Below are 15,843 nucleotides of genomic sequence, written 5' to 3'. Positions count from 1 at the left end.
AAAGATGGGATAGTCATTGCTTGGGATATCTTCTAGTTCTAGCTGTACAAAGTGTATCGATCTAACTGAACTGAAGATAATATACCATTATGTAGAGCAGAAGCTTTAACTACAGACAGTTACAAACATTTCAGGAAGTTAAAGTCTTCCTTTGTGAGGTTGAAGCAGAGGCTACAGCAATGGATGAATGGACACCGCACAACAAGCACCAGCCAAAGTGTTCCCACCCAGTCGGAGAACACTTCAGCGGTCCAAGACATTCGGCCTCGGACCTTCGGGTGACCATCCTCCGAGGCGGACTTTGGGACAGGAAACAATGCAAAATGGCCAAGCAGAGGCTGATAGTCAAGTTTGGTACCCATCGGGATAGCCTCAACTGGGACCTTGGATTCATGTCACACTACAGATGACCCCACTGCAATATACAATTTCTCTCTCTCTCTCTCTCTCTCTCTCTCTCTCTCTCTCTCTCTCTCACACACACACACACACAATCTCTCACAGACCCTTTCTCATACGCCAACACATAAATCTCCCATACTCACACCCTCTCACAGACATACCCCATTATACTCACACACATACACTCACTCTCACAGACACTCACACCTACCCCACACCCACTCACCCCAACCCCCACATGCTCACACTCACTCTGTCTCCCCTGCACGCGCACACATATAGTTTGTGGGGTGAACTTCTACTTGCAATTTGTACTGCATAAATCCATGTGAGATTCTGTGAATCTCACTTTAGAAATAGAATCAGTCTGAACATTGGGACACAGACAGACTTTAACCTCACACCTTCAGTGCATTATCTGATCTGAGATGGCAGCTATTGTTAAAGCTAACTTGAGAATATAACTTTTTTAAAAAGTTCTGGGATTTACATATGAAAGAACTGAAACTACCATGGTCATTCTAAAAGATAAAAGACTTAACAAACAATCCAGGTCTTTTTCAATATATTATTTAGGTTGCATCACACTGTAATCTTTTGCTATAAATTCTGTGTTGCACGGTTTTATGATCCACAACCAAGGAGCAGCACTTGGAAAGCTAGTGCTTCTGATAAACCTGTTGGACTATAACCTGGTGTAATGTGATTTTTAACTTTGTCCACCCCAATCCAACACCGGCACCTCCAAATCCTTAAAAGAAGTTGTCCACAGCAAGAACATCAGCATTTTTTTTTAAAACACTGCTTCCTATAAATCACATGGCTGGTGGTAACTGTTTGCTTGCTTAGACCTCTACTGAAGCTGTTTGAACAGTCACAGACTTGGAGAGTCGCTTGTTTATCTGGTCTTCAGTTAGGGGTCAAGAAACACAAGAAAGAGCTGCTCAGGTGATTGCTCCCATTTCTTGTTATGTTCAGAGTGAAACCTATTTGTTTTTCCAAGAGACTGACATTTTAATATTGTATTTCCTGAACAAATTAAGAGACTCCACATGTTTGGTGACCTGATCATATGTTCCAAAACATCTGAGCGACAGATTTTGGATCATTCTATGGTGTATCCTTTTGCCTTCAAGAATAATGCATTGGTCAAAGTGGGTTTTTTTTCAGAAATCCAATTTCTGCCAAGAATTTTCTTTTTTTCTTTTCCTGAGGTGTATGTTTTGGGGATATTTAAAGGACATTTGTATTTCTGTACTACTGACTGTGTCTGTTAACGAATTACTTCATCTTCAAAACTAAGTTTTGTTTTGATAATAGACCAATAACTGCATTTATTAAGAAACATCACATATATATTTTTACTTGATGATATGGGTAAGGTATATAAGGTTAGGTAACTGAAAAGAAGTACTTTTTACATTGACCTGTGGAGTAGTGAAATTGGAGTGACAATACACTCCTCCAGTCTCAATTGTAACAATACATAACAACCCCAAGGTTTTATCACCAGTCATGTTTACTAAATGTCCACACCATCTATGCTGAGTTGAGAATATGCCCCTTTATCCATTCAGCTAACTTTTGCCGTAATAGCTTACTCTGGATTTAGTTAATTTATCAACATTTAGGAGTTGCCACAGTCTAGAAATTGAAGTGGACCAGTCACATAAATACTGTGACCATAACAGCAGATCAAAATCTGGGTATTCTGTAGCAAGTAACGTAGCTCCTGATTTGCTAAAGCCTATCCACCATCTACAAGGAATAATGCAGGAATGCGGTGGAACACTCTACAATTGCCTGGATGAATGATTCTCCAATTACATTCAAGAAGCACAATAACATCCAGGTCAAAGCAGCCAGCTTGACTGACATCTTATCCAACACTTGAAACATTCACTCCTTTCACCACGAACACAGAGACAATATCTACCAATCACAGGATGTGCTGCACTAATTCAACAAGGTACCTTCCAAACAACTTCGAACGACAAAGACAGCAGCTGTATGGGAGCATCACCACTTGCATATTCTCCTACTACCCACACTTCAATCTGACTTGCAACTGTACTGATGTTTCTTCACAGTTGAATCAAAATCATTGAACTCACTTCCTAAAAGATCTATGAGTGTATCTACATTCACATGGACTGCAGAAGTTCAAGAAGGCAGCTCTTCTACACAATCAAGGGCAATTAGAAATTGGAAACAAATTCTACCCGAGGCAGTGACACATACATCTATGAACAGATATAAAATGATAAAAATTTATAAACCAGTGTCACAACTCACTTGGGAAGGAGTGCTGACACTCAAGCCCCATTACTCCCAGGATCATCACACAGAAGTTATAACGATTTAATCAAATTACTCAAAATCCCCAGTTTTCCTGTTGATGATCTCAAGTTGACACAAAACACTGGCTAAGTACCTACACTGTACCCAGGTACATAGGACAATAATAAATCAAATCAATTAACAAGAAACTAATACTTATTATAAACAAATCAGTTCAAATCATAGACAAACAAAATATATAAATAGCAACTTATAACTCCCTAACTTTACCCATTCTTAAACCACTACAGATACACACTACACACACAAAAAAGTTATGGGTGAAGAAAAAAAATGATTATGGAAACAGTGTTCAACTGCATCATTCCATTTGATTCAACTGCAGCAAGGGACAACACGCAGACGTGGGCTGTTAAGTAACAAGTTACATAATCACCACTCAAGCACCAGACAATGATTATATTCAACAAGACAGAATCCAACCATTTTGCTTCTTGATTTTCTATAGCAATAACAATGATAAATCACCCATTATCAATATCTTGAGGCACTACTGACCACCGTCCAAAGAAATGAACTGAACTAGCCATAAAAATACTGTGGCAACAAGAGCAAACTAGAAGCCTGCAGTGAGTAACTCAACTCCTGTCTCCCCAGTGCTGGCCCACAACCTACAAGACAACACCATAAACAACAGCACCTCCTTCATAATAATCCTCAACACCAGCACTCCGCAAGATTGCATACTTGGCCCTCTAGTAAACTGCCTGTACACTCGCAAATGTGTAGTCAAATTTCATACGAATGCAATCTACATGTTCGCTGATGACACCACTGTTGCCAGATATCAAACAAATGAGTCAGAAAATAGGAAGGAGGTACAGAGCTTGGTGTTGTGGTGCAACGATAACAATTCTTTTCTCAATGTCAGCAAAACAAAAGAACTAATCAAAAACTTCAGGAAGAAAGGAGGAGGACACGCCCGTACCTACATCAATGGAGTCAGATGGAGAGTCAAGTTCCTAGGAATGACAATAACTAACAATCTGTCCTGGTCTCTCACATATGTGCAAAGGTCAAGAAGGCACAACAGCACTGATTCGTCCTCAGAAGGCTGAGAAATTTCAGCGGGTCCATAAGAACCCTCACCAATTTTTACAGGTGCAACACAGAAAGCTTTCTATTTGGGTGCACAATGGGTTTGGTACAGCAACTGTTTTGCCAGGATCAGAAGAAACTATATAAAGTTGTGTACACAGCCCGGACCATCACAAAAGTCAATCTTCCATCCACAGACTCCATCTACATTTCCCGTTGTTGCAGAAAAGCTGCCAACATCATCAAGATCCCTCTCACCCCAGTAATACTTTCTGTCAGGCAGAAGATACAGAAATGTGAACGTACACACAAATAGATTCAAGAACAGCTTCTTCCCTGCTGTTATTAGACTGATGAATGGACCTTTCTAATTTCAAATCTAATCTTGATCTTGGTTTTGTGCACTTTCTCTGCAGCTGTAACCCCGTATGCCTTGCTCTGTCTAATTACCCTATGACCTGTATGTCCTTGTATTTTATGATCTGCCTATACTATTTGCAAATTAAAACTTTTCACTGTACTCAGTTACATGTAACAACAATAAATTTTTTAAAAGTCAGGAATGTAATGGAATACTCTCCAGTTTCTTGGATGAGTGCAGCTCTAACAACACAAGAATCAAACTTTAACTTCTTTCATTAATCATTGATCTAGCTTTCCCTTTGGGCATCTCTGCCTTAGAGGAATGTATCTGTTGTAGAACATGTTGGACACCTTTAAATACAAGCTATTGTCTGTCTGCCATAAAATATTTTTGTGTATTTTCTCAAACTAGAAATCTTTAAAGAGAGATCCTCTATGTTGAAACCTGTTGCTCAATTCAAGCTGCAAGGTATTTGATTGGCTCCTAATTGATTGAAGAGCCTACCCTTGACCATTCACCAATTGCTCCTCGTAAAATTGCATTTAGTGCAAAGTTCTGTCCATAATTTGAATCTCACAACAGAGTTCAGAACTCCACAAGGAAAAAGCTGTCCAGTAGGTATAAATTCTGCAATTCTCTTGACGAAATTGGAATGGTCAGGTAAGACTTAACAGCACATTCTAATACCAAGAAACATAGCAACTGGTGAATTCCACATTACTGGAGGAAGACTGAATTCCAGTATGTTCTTGATTTGTGAGGTAGTATACTTGGTTTAACTGGCAGAGTGTTGCAAATGAAACTACATGACTCTACCCTACAATGCTTGTACTTGTAGAGTTGAGACGTTCCATTGAGACAAATAATTAAGGCATTTTTAAAGGATGGAGGAATAGATTTCTTTTTTGCTGTTACTAATAACTCAAGATAATTATATCTGTTGAATATCCTGAGGCAGGTAAATTATATATAAGCAGCATCAGCCAAGGGGGAGTGGAGGGTGGTAGTAAACAGTAGATTTCCTTGACCATATTTGACATGATACCATGAAACGTATATGGAGTCCGCAAGCAAAAGTTAAGACTCCTATGGTAATTCCCTCATTACTCCATACCACAAGGTTCCCGCTTCAAGTAGATCTCTCTTTCCAGTGAAACAGTTTATACCAAGGAATGGTGGTACCTGAAACATTGCCTGTAAGCGGCGATTTCATGAGTTTGACTATGTCAGGCAGTTGTTGACCAGGCTGAGAGACAGCTCTTTCAATTTTGGCACAAGCACCCATAATAGCAAAGAGGACTTTAAAGTGTTTTAAAGAAAGTGACAATAATTAATGTCAAATACATATAATCAATTTTTAGGTTTCTGCCACATTACGTGTTTAATCAATTGCCTGCAGACCAATACGTTAGAAGATGCAAATAAGAATTAATAAACATGGATGGCCAACATGAGAATTTCAGAACATTGTAACTACAATTAGGATAACTCCATATTTCAAGCAGAACAAAATAGAACATAGAACAATACAGAACAAGAACAAACCATTTGGCCCATGATGCCATTCTAAATAAATTCCATCACCTGTACATCGTCCATATCCCTCTAATCCTTGTCCATGTGTCTGCATAAATGTGTCTTTAATGTTGCTGTCATATCGACTTCTACCACCTCCCCTGGGCAGCTTGTTCCAGACACCCATCACTTTGTGTAAAAAACATTTTCCTTGTACATCTCCTTTAAACTTCTCCCCTCTCACTTTAAATCTAAGCTCCCTAGTATATGACATTTCGAACCTGTAAAAACGTCTCTGACTATCAACCCTACCTAGGGTTCTCATTATTTTATATACTTAAAAAATGTATTTGCAAATTGTTAAATGTGTTAGAAATCTGTAGCAGTCCACTGGCACAATAGTAGCTTTCTTGACGAAGCTAGAAGTTAGTAGATAAGAGCCTCATTTCATTGACTTCAGCACAAAATGTATTTTGGCATGCCAGTGCAATCCTCAGGAAGATATTACTGTCAAACATGCAATATTTCAAATACAACATTAAATTAAGATCTTGACTGACCTCCCACGTGGATTTAGAAGAGTCCATGACGACATTCAAAGAAAAGCAGGACAATTCAAATTGGTGTTCTGAGCAATAGTTATGTTTACATATTACTGAAATAGATAGGATTATTGCTATTTATGGGAGCTGACTGCACAAACTGCCGCCACATTTCCTACATTATTGCTATTATTACACGTCAAAAGTAATTAACTAACTCTGAACAACCTGATAATTTGAAAAGTACGATATAAATGAAAGTATTTTAGCCCTTTATTTCTATAAAAAGGATTTGACTGCTAAACAACTCAAAAAACCTCAGTGTTCTGTTGCTAGAGTATGATCATTGCACTTATTGTCTCAATGCATCTCAACGTATGTCTGAGTTAGATATTTGATATGCAGAATTCACCATAACAAGAGTGTCTGGGCTTGAAAATAACATAAGATGTGCTCTGATGCAAAAGTTACTAACAAACAATATGTCAGAATGCACTTTAAAATCAGGATTCATCAATTATACAAAACTCGGAAGTTCCACCATTTCTTTAAGATTTTTACATCATGCAAAGCATCACTACCTATACAAGTTTTCATAAATGAAGCGTAAATTTGATAATGCAATCAAGGGTGTATTATCTAAATTGTTTTATTCAAAATCATAATTCAATCAGCAGTGAAGCAACCGCAAAGCATCTAACCATTAACATGAAACACATTCTCTCTAAGTGCGATCTATATGCAACTTACTCCAAAGAAATTTATTCAGGCAAATTATGGAACTAAGTAAATGGAATCTATGCCTAATTCACTCATGGATACCTTCAGATGAATTTTAATGATCATAAATATAAAAGGAAACATACTGATAGAGGAAAAATTAATTTTCCAGAAAAAGGAATGTGAAAACTCTTGGAATTGAACTGTATTCAACCTTAAGTTTCATCAATTTAAAGAGGGCAATAACTCAACACTTGTTTATTGAGGGTCCAGATAAAACATAATGGTGCAACTCTATTCTGGAATTTGGCAGTGGGTCTCAATTTGAAAGAGCTGATGGAGTTTGGGACACGCACAATCCTGCCAAACTGTATTACAGACTTCCCATTACAGGGTCATGACAAGCAGGGAAAAGTGGCCCATCCAGATTTTAAACAAATTAATTACTGAAATAAAAATAGAACTTAGAACTCAAAATCAAATCAGATGAATTCTCCACCATAATTTTACAGATCCTGAGCCAAGAACAGGAATGAAACAATTCCTTTGGCCTACTTTCTGCCATTAGAAATGCGGCAGAATAGGATTGCCAAATTACCCACCCTCTGTTCATGATCTTGTTGGCAAATGTAGGAACAGGTTCGATAACAGTCCCCTTGCCAAGATTTCAAACCTCCAAGAATATACAAGCTAGCAAGGGCAGGAATAGGGGAATAGAGCAGATGATTGTGTGGCTGAGGAGGTGGTGCTGGAGATAAGGGTTCACATTTTTAGATCATTTGAATCTCTTCTGACATAGAAATGACCTATACAGGAAGGATGGATTGCACCTGAATTGGAAGGGGACTAATTTACTGGCAGGGAGATTTGCTGGAGTTGCTCAGCAGGATTTAGTAAGCCGGGGGGTGGGACTCAGGGAGATAGTGAGGAAAGAGATCAGTCTGAGACTGGTACAGTTGGGAAAAGGAGCAAGACAAACAGTCAGGGCAGGCAGGTCCAAAGCAGAGAAGGAGGTAGGACTGATGAATTAAACTGCACTCTGTATACAAATTACTCCAAAGAAATTTATTCAGGCAAATTGTGGAACTAAGTAAATGGAATGTATGCCTAATTTCAATGCAAGAGGCCTCAAATGGAAGACAGATCAGCCCCAGGCATAATTAGGAACATGGGACTGGGATATCATAGCAATTACAGAAATGTGGCTCAGAGATGGACAGGACTGGCAGCTTAATGTTCCAGGATATAAATGCAACAGGAAGAATAGAAAGGTGGGCAAGAGAGAAGGGGGAGTGGCGTTTTTGAAAAGGGATAACATTAAAATTGTACTTGGAGAAGATATTCTTGGGAATACATCCCGGGATGTTATTTGGGTGAAATTGAGAAAAAGAAAGGGATGATCACCTTATTGGGATTGTACTACAGACCACCTGAGTAGACTGCCACAGTGCTAAGGGTTTAGATGGAGAGGAATTTGTTAAGTGCGTACAAGAAAATTTTCTGATTATGTATCTGGATGTACCTACTAGAGATGGTGCTAAAACTTGACCTACTCTTGGGAAATAAGGCAGGGCAAGTGACTGAGGTGTCAGCGCAGAAGCACTTTGGGAAAAGCGACCATAATTCTATTAGTTTTAAAGCAGTGATGGAAAAGGATAGACCAGATCTAAAAGTTGAAGTTCTAAATCGGAGAAAGGCCAATTTTGACAGTATTAGGCAAGAACTTTCAAAAATTAAGCAGATGTTCGCAGGTAAAGGAACAGCTGAAAAATGGGAAGACTTCAAAAATGACATAGTGAGAGTCCAGAGACATTATGATCCTGTTAGTGTGAAAGGCAAGGCTGGTAAATGTAGGGAACACTGTATGACTAGAGAAATTGAGGTTTTGGTCAAGAAAAAGAAAGAAGCATATGTCAGGTAGACAGCAGAGATCAAGTGAATCCTTACAAGGTAACTCGGGAGAGAATAGTTCCCCTCAAAAATCAGCAAGGCAGCATATGTGTGGAACCACAGGAGATCGGGAAAGATACTAAATGAGCATTTTGCATCAGTGTTTACTGTGGAGGAGGCCATGGAAGATATAAAATGTGGGGAAATAGATGGTGACACCTTGAAAAATGTCCATATTGCAGAGGGGAAGGTACTGGATGTCTCAAAATGCATAAGGGTGGATAAATCCCAGGGACCTAATCAGGTGTACCCTAGAACTCTGTGGGAAGCTAGGGATGTGATTGCTGGGCCCCTTGCTGAGATATTTGGATCATCGTTAGTCACAGGTGAGGTGCTGGAAGATTGGAGATTGGCAAACGTGGTGCCACTGTTTAAGAAAGGTGGTAAAGAAAAGCCAGGGAACTATAGACCAGTGAGCCTGACATCAGTGGTGAGCAAGTTGTTGAAGGGAATCCAGAGGGACAGGATTTACATGTATTTGGAAAGGCAAGGGCTGAGTTGCCAGTGTGGACTGACAATATGTGGAGTTGCCAGTGTTGGACTGGGGTGGACAAAGTTAAATATCATATAATATCAAGTTATGGTCTACCAGATTTATTTGCAAGTACAAGCTTTTAGACCGCTGCTCCTTCGTCAGGTAGCTAGTGGGGCAAGATCACAGGACACAGAATTTATAGTAAAAGATCAAAGTGTAATTAAACTGAGGCGATGTATTGACAAACCCAGATTGATAGATTGATGTTAAGACTTTAATCACTTCGAATAGGGATGCAGGTTTTGATTCGTTAATACCATATATACTCATGTAAAAGTCAATCTCATGTAAAATTCAATCCCTTATTTTTGGCCAAAATGTCTTGTATTTCCCATATATTTCATGTAAATGTCGACCCTATTATATCGCATTATAAGGCTCTTACAAAGGAAACTGCATGTTTCCTTTAATCCACTTAAACAAAATCGCATTCATTCATTCATACTGGTAACTCTACTTATCACTCTTTGTTTATTATATTGTGTGAATGAATGAATGAATGAATTAATTAATTCATTCATTCATTCATAGCTCTACTTAGCCCACTTGCTTTACTAAAGCAAGTTTTGATTCATTCATTCATTCAGTCCGATACTTTTCGCATTTTGTTCATTATACATCCAAAAGTTAATATCGTTAAAAAGTTAATCATTTTAATTGTGGTATAATCTGAATAAAAGAGAAATATATTAGCTATATATATCTATAATTCTTTGACAAATTTGTTAACGTTGCTGAAGTTCATTACATACGAGAATAAATGGGAGGGAAACGGAAGAATTTGGTGGGAAGGTTCAAGACATTTACACATTCAGAATTTCATAAATGTTTAATTGTAAGTGTGTTTTATTACCAGACCAAGACAATGTTGAACAGTGTGACTTTGCAGGATTTCAATGAATCTTTAACATGTTAAATTTTTGTACCGGTATGTAGAAATAAAATTTACTACCAGTAATTCATTCTTGTTTCTCTTGCTTTTATCCCATAATTACCTTTACCATAATTCATTGTGTTTTTCTTATTTACTTGGGATTAGTTGAGCAATCAAATCAATTTCTGCTAATATTACAGTATTTCAAACGGCAGCATGAATTTCAGCCCCGCAAAACCAATGCACATGGAATAGTCAACCCTATAAATTGAAACTTTAAAAATAGTTTTAAAAATTCGACTTTTATATGACTATGTATGGTACGTAAATCCCAGAACTTCTTTCAAGTCACAGTCCCGGATAACTTAAGGTTTTATTAAAAAAAGGGTGACATCTCAGCTCAGACAATGTATTAAAGCTATGAGGTTAGAGTCTGTCCGTATCTCAACTTTGAGTCAGACTGGTTCTATTTCCAAAATAGGAATTTATTAAATGTCATATGGACTGACTGCCTTCAGATTGTGTGCTTTTTGAACAAATAAACCTGTTGGACTATAAACTGGTGTTATGTGATTTTAACTTAATTGAGTTTTTTGAAGAAGTAATGAAGAGGATTGATGACAGCAGAGCGGTGGATGTGATTTGTATGGCCTTCAGTAAGGCATACGACAAGATTCCTCTTGGTAGACTGTTTAGCAAGCTTAGATCACCTGGAAAACAAGGAGAATTGGCCATTTGAATAAAGAACTGACTCCGAGATAGAAGACAGAGGGGGGTGGTGGAAGGTTACATTTCAAACTGAAGGCCTGTGACCAGTGTGCCACAAGGATCGGTGCTGGGTCCACTGCTTTTCATCATTTATATAAATGATTTGGATGTGAACATAAAGGTTCAGTTAGTAAGTTTGCACATGACACCAAAATTGGAGGTGTAGTGGACAGGGAAGAAAGGTACCTCAGAGTGCAATGGGGTCTTGATCAATGGGCCAATGGGCCAAGGAGTGGCAGATTAATTTAAATAAAAATGAGGTGCTTCATTTTGGAAAGGCAAATCAGGGCAGGACTTATACAATTAATACTAAGATCCTTGGGAGTGTTGCTGAACAATGAACCCTTGGTTCATAGTCCCTTGAAAGTGGAGTTGTAGGTAGATAAGATAGTGAAGAAGGCATTTGGCATTCTTACCTTTATGGTCAGAGCATTGAGATTGGAGTTGGGAGGTCATGTTGCAGCTGTACAGGACATTGGTCAGGCCACTTTTGGAATATTGTGTGCAAATCTGGTCTCCCCACTATAATAAGGATGTTGTGAATCTTTAAAGGGTTCAGAGAAGATTTACAAGGATATTGCCAGGGCTGGAGGGTTTGAGCTATAGGGAGAGGCTAAATAGGCTGGGGCTGTATGGCTTGGAGCATCAGAGGTTGAGGGGTGACCTTAGAGGTTTATAAAATCATGAGGGGCATGGAGAGGGTAAATAGACAAGTTATTTTCCCTGGGTTGGGAGAATCCAGAACTAGACAGCATAGATTTAGATTGAGAGGGGAAAGATATAAAAGGGACCTAAGGGGTAATTTTTCATGCAGAGGGTGGTGTGTATATGGAATAAGTGCCAGAGGAAGTGGAGACTGGGACAATTACAATATTTAAAAGGCATCTGGATGAGTTTTGAAAAGAAGGGTTTAGAGGGACACGGGCCAAATGCTGGCAAGCAGGACTAGATTAAGTTAGGATATCTGGTCGGCATGGAATAGCTGGACTGAAGGATCTGTTTCCTTGCTATACATCTCTATAACTCTAATTATGTCCAGTCCAAGGTGGCAAACCTCTTTCAGCCACATTTTTCTTAACAGCATAAAGACCAATAAGCTTCAGATTATTTAAAGTTATTTTATCATCAGATATTCTATTTGTTCATAGAAATAGAATTTGGTATAATCTCAACTGCTCAAGGGTTTTGTTTTCCTATAAGTGGCTTGTGGATACGTAATGTAGCTAGTAACAATAGAATGCTAATTTTTTTGTCATCACCAGATGTTTTGACAACATTTGTCAAGAATACAAGTTAGCTGACACTGCAGTTTATCTTTGCTGATATGCAGCAGTTGGGTTGCAAGATGTGTAATTAATGTCTGTTGACTGATTTTTGTTGATATGTTGGGATACAAGATAGCCAAGTTGATCTTGAAATACAAGTGAGTTACTAGGTCTGAACAGTAAATTGTTACCATGTGCTATTTTAGAGGAACTCTCTCATTTCTGGGGTCCTCGTTTACAACAATTGTTCTTATGCGACAATTAATCCTGTGACCTACAAAGATTTTGAGCTTTCCTGAACAACTTGATGATAGAATTAAAATTCAATGGATCAATTAAACTAATATTTATGCAATGACTTAATTGTCTTTATGTTTGACCAAATAAAAATAATATACTGCAATTATGTTCATTTGTTAATTCAAAGTTTTCAATATTCCAGTACACGAATTAGCTCAGATAATAAACTAAACAATCAGTAAATCATTTAATTTAACTGAGTTTTCCAAGAATATTTTGGAACATGCAAATTAAGTTTACATTCTGGGTCTAAGCATTATTAATGGATAATCAAAAGTTAAAAATATAACTTAAATAACCTCTTACCTGGAGAAAATGCTCGGTGAAATTGGCACATGTCTTCACCAATCAATTCCTGGGAAATTTGCTGGATCTTTGATCTAACATCACGAAATCTGGCCTCAGACTCATTCAGTAATTCTTCAATGTCATCAACACTGAATAGAAGTGATTATTAGATGTAATATTTAACTGTCACTTGTAAACTTGAATTTCATCTATGGAAATTCTACTTGAATTTAAAACAAAATCAAATCTGATCTTTCACCATTCCAAATTATTTGACTTTTATTCATTTCAGTCTGATATTTCACCTTTATTAATGTCAGTCTATTGGGTTGTGGGAAATTCAATTTTTATTATTTGTCAAAAGGGGATGTTTATTTCTCCCCTAGCCTTTCACTCAGTAATGAATATATTTCTCAATTCAAAACAACGAGTGAGTTGGAGTGTGCAAATGGTTGGCTAGTCCTTTCAAAGATTCAGAAAAACAATTTGAATGGCGCTCCTTGCTGCTATGTGATTCTACAATCAACTCCAATAGTTAGAGTTTATTTTTCTTGGAATATAGGAACAGGGCAAGCATTGACCAGCAGTGGGATTATTGGAAGTGCGAGAACACTGTACTCCAAATTCTTAAAGTAATCTTCAGAAGTCTCCCTTTATGGTTTGCTGCTTCAACTAGTATAGAGCCTGAAAATTAGCAAATTGAGAACAAGTAAAAAATGAGGTCTGCAGATGCTGGAGATCACAGCTGCAAATGTGTTGCTGGTCAAAGCACAGCAGGACAAAGCCTGAAATGCACATGATGTAGTCATTTCAATATGGAACAAACAGGCCTGCACTCTAAAAAGAAAGCCCCGATTTTAGAAGCAGCCCAGTTCATGGGACTGATGTACTGCAAATTGTATTCATTCAGTCCACAATAAGTCTGTAAAATGACATTTGAATTTCTTATGAACCATTAACATAAGCAAATACTATGCCCTAAAATCTTCACTTGGATCGCATATTCGATTACAGCAGTTGTCATTACTGCAGTTTCTTTAGTAACATCAGGAAAACAAAGTAAATAAAGAATTTATTTCCTATTCTCAATCTAAAAGTTGTAAATTCAGTTTAAAAATCTCTTAGCCATTGTTGAGATTCAACAGTCAACTGCTAGGGTTTCAAACAATTAAAACCGAGTATGAACTGGAAGTTTGTTATTAAAGTTCATATGAATCATCAAACTCATCGATAGTATACGACATACTTTAAGGCAGGAACGTATCGAGAAAGTGGTGGAGAATGCCTGATTCTATAAGGAGGGGCATCAGATGAGATAAAGAGGATTTTTGTCAGGAAACCTAACAGACAAGGGCAATCAAAGTCCCATCCTTCTAGGCTACAAACTTGTATACAGTACAAGAACTTAACTCCCCATTCAATGCTGCTTTTGTCATGCTGAGGCCAAGATCAACTACAGATTTTAAGATGCACCCTCGAATTGCATTCATTATCAATTCGTCTTGATCAGAGAAGTGCGTCAGGAATCCTAAAACCAGGTATCACTTCTAGGTATCCTACATTCCAGATCTACTAACTTCAATGTATGCTCAAAGTGTCAAAAATCCATATATTGAGCCATACTATCAGCATCCTCATAATTCATCTTCCCACAAATGTAGCCAGGATTCTAATCTGCAGCCTGATCCATGACTGAACATTTATTCCAACACAGAGTAATTACAGTAAAGCATTAAAAAAAGGACACAGCAATACTTCTGCAGCTAAGTAACTCATAATGTTTTACGTGTCCATAATGTTCCTGTTCCCACAAAATACTGCATTCTTTGACCTACTATTGGATCTACAAGTAATATTATAAATGACACATGTACACATGCAGATCCTGCATTTTGTTATGATCATAAAATAACCCTAAGATTGGAGGACTAAACTGATAGTACAGGTGCACAATCCTTTATCCGGAATGCTCGGGACCAGCTGGTTTTCAGAATTCAGAATTTTTTGAATTACAGAATAAGTGACAGTTTGATGGTGAAATTTTTAAAAATCTGACCGGAGGACCACACTCACTGAGTAAAACAGGCCTTAAGACAGAATTGAGGCCTACCACTGCCTGGCCACGTGCCACATTCCCCCTGCCACCCCAACCACGTTGCATCTGAATGACACGCACCGAGTGGATGTCAACTTGTGTTAACTGTTTGCATGCCAAACAACCTTGTTAATGAGAAAAAAACTTCACAAAAAAACCTTCCGACTTCGGAGCTTTTCGGATTTCGGATAAAGGGTGTCTACCTGTATAAACCGCATAGCAAAGTTCTAATAGAACTTAAACTATAAATGACTGCGTCCCGTTTACTTAACATATATACTTGTGACTTTAGAAGGGATCCAGGATGACACTATCAGTAGTAATGTGTATCACATGGAATATCACTTCTGTCCTTATCAAACAACACTCATTCAAAATCAGAATAGCAACATTTTGAAAGACCTGCTTTATACATAAAAAGTACTCTTCATATGTTGAATTGCAAAGTTAAATATATTTAAATGAAGATGTTATTTCTCACCTGGTTACTCTGTGCAGAAGAAAAATAATCCGTTTGCTTTCAATAGTAATATCACGACCAAGTTTTACTAGCCTCTCATATTTATCGTGCTTAGCATCTAGCTCCTTTTGGAAAGCTGATCAAAACAAAATGAGGAAACAATTAGTTGGTCTACATTCATGATTTTTATTCATCTGTTGAAGTATCATTTTCAATGAAGGGTGCAACGTCATTATTACAGAACAGAAACTACAACTTGATTCATTTTGGCTAATATTGAAAAGCACTTCCTGAGAGACCCCAGAGGCTTAGAATGAAACCAGAGGTAACCTCCACAGCACTAGTTATTTAAATAGTAAGAAACCA

At 37.8% G+C, this 15,843-nt stretch overlaps 1 protein-coding gene across 2 annotated transcripts in view; it reads right to left on the bottom strand.

Moving 5' to 3' along the window:
• Positions 1–15,843, bottom strand: part of tsnax (translin-associated factor X) — a 69,653-nt gene that overhangs the window by 37,610 nt on the left and 16,200 nt on the right. For both annotated transcript variants that reach the window (XM_060821518.1, XM_060821517.1), the window contains 2 exons: positions 15,499–15,613; positions 12,941–13,071 (listed from right to left, as the gene is read on the bottom strand). In XM_060821518.1, coding sequence (XP_060677501.1) covers positions 12,941–13,071; positions 15,499–15,613 — 246 coding nt within the window. The remainder of the gene's footprint in view (positions 1–12,940; positions 13,072–15,498; positions 15,614–15,843) is intronic.

The sequence above is a fragment of the Hemiscyllium ocellatum genome, chromosome 3 (genome assembly GCF_020745735.1).
Source record: "Hemiscyllium ocellatum isolate sHemOce1 chromosome 3, sHemOce1.pat.X.cur, whole genome shotgun sequence".
Classification (NCBI taxonomy): Eukaryota; Metazoa; Chordata; class Chondrichthyes; order Orectolobiformes; family Hemiscylliidae; genus Hemiscyllium; species Hemiscyllium ocellatum.
This window is presented reverse-complemented; position numbering and strand designations above follow the sequence as displayed.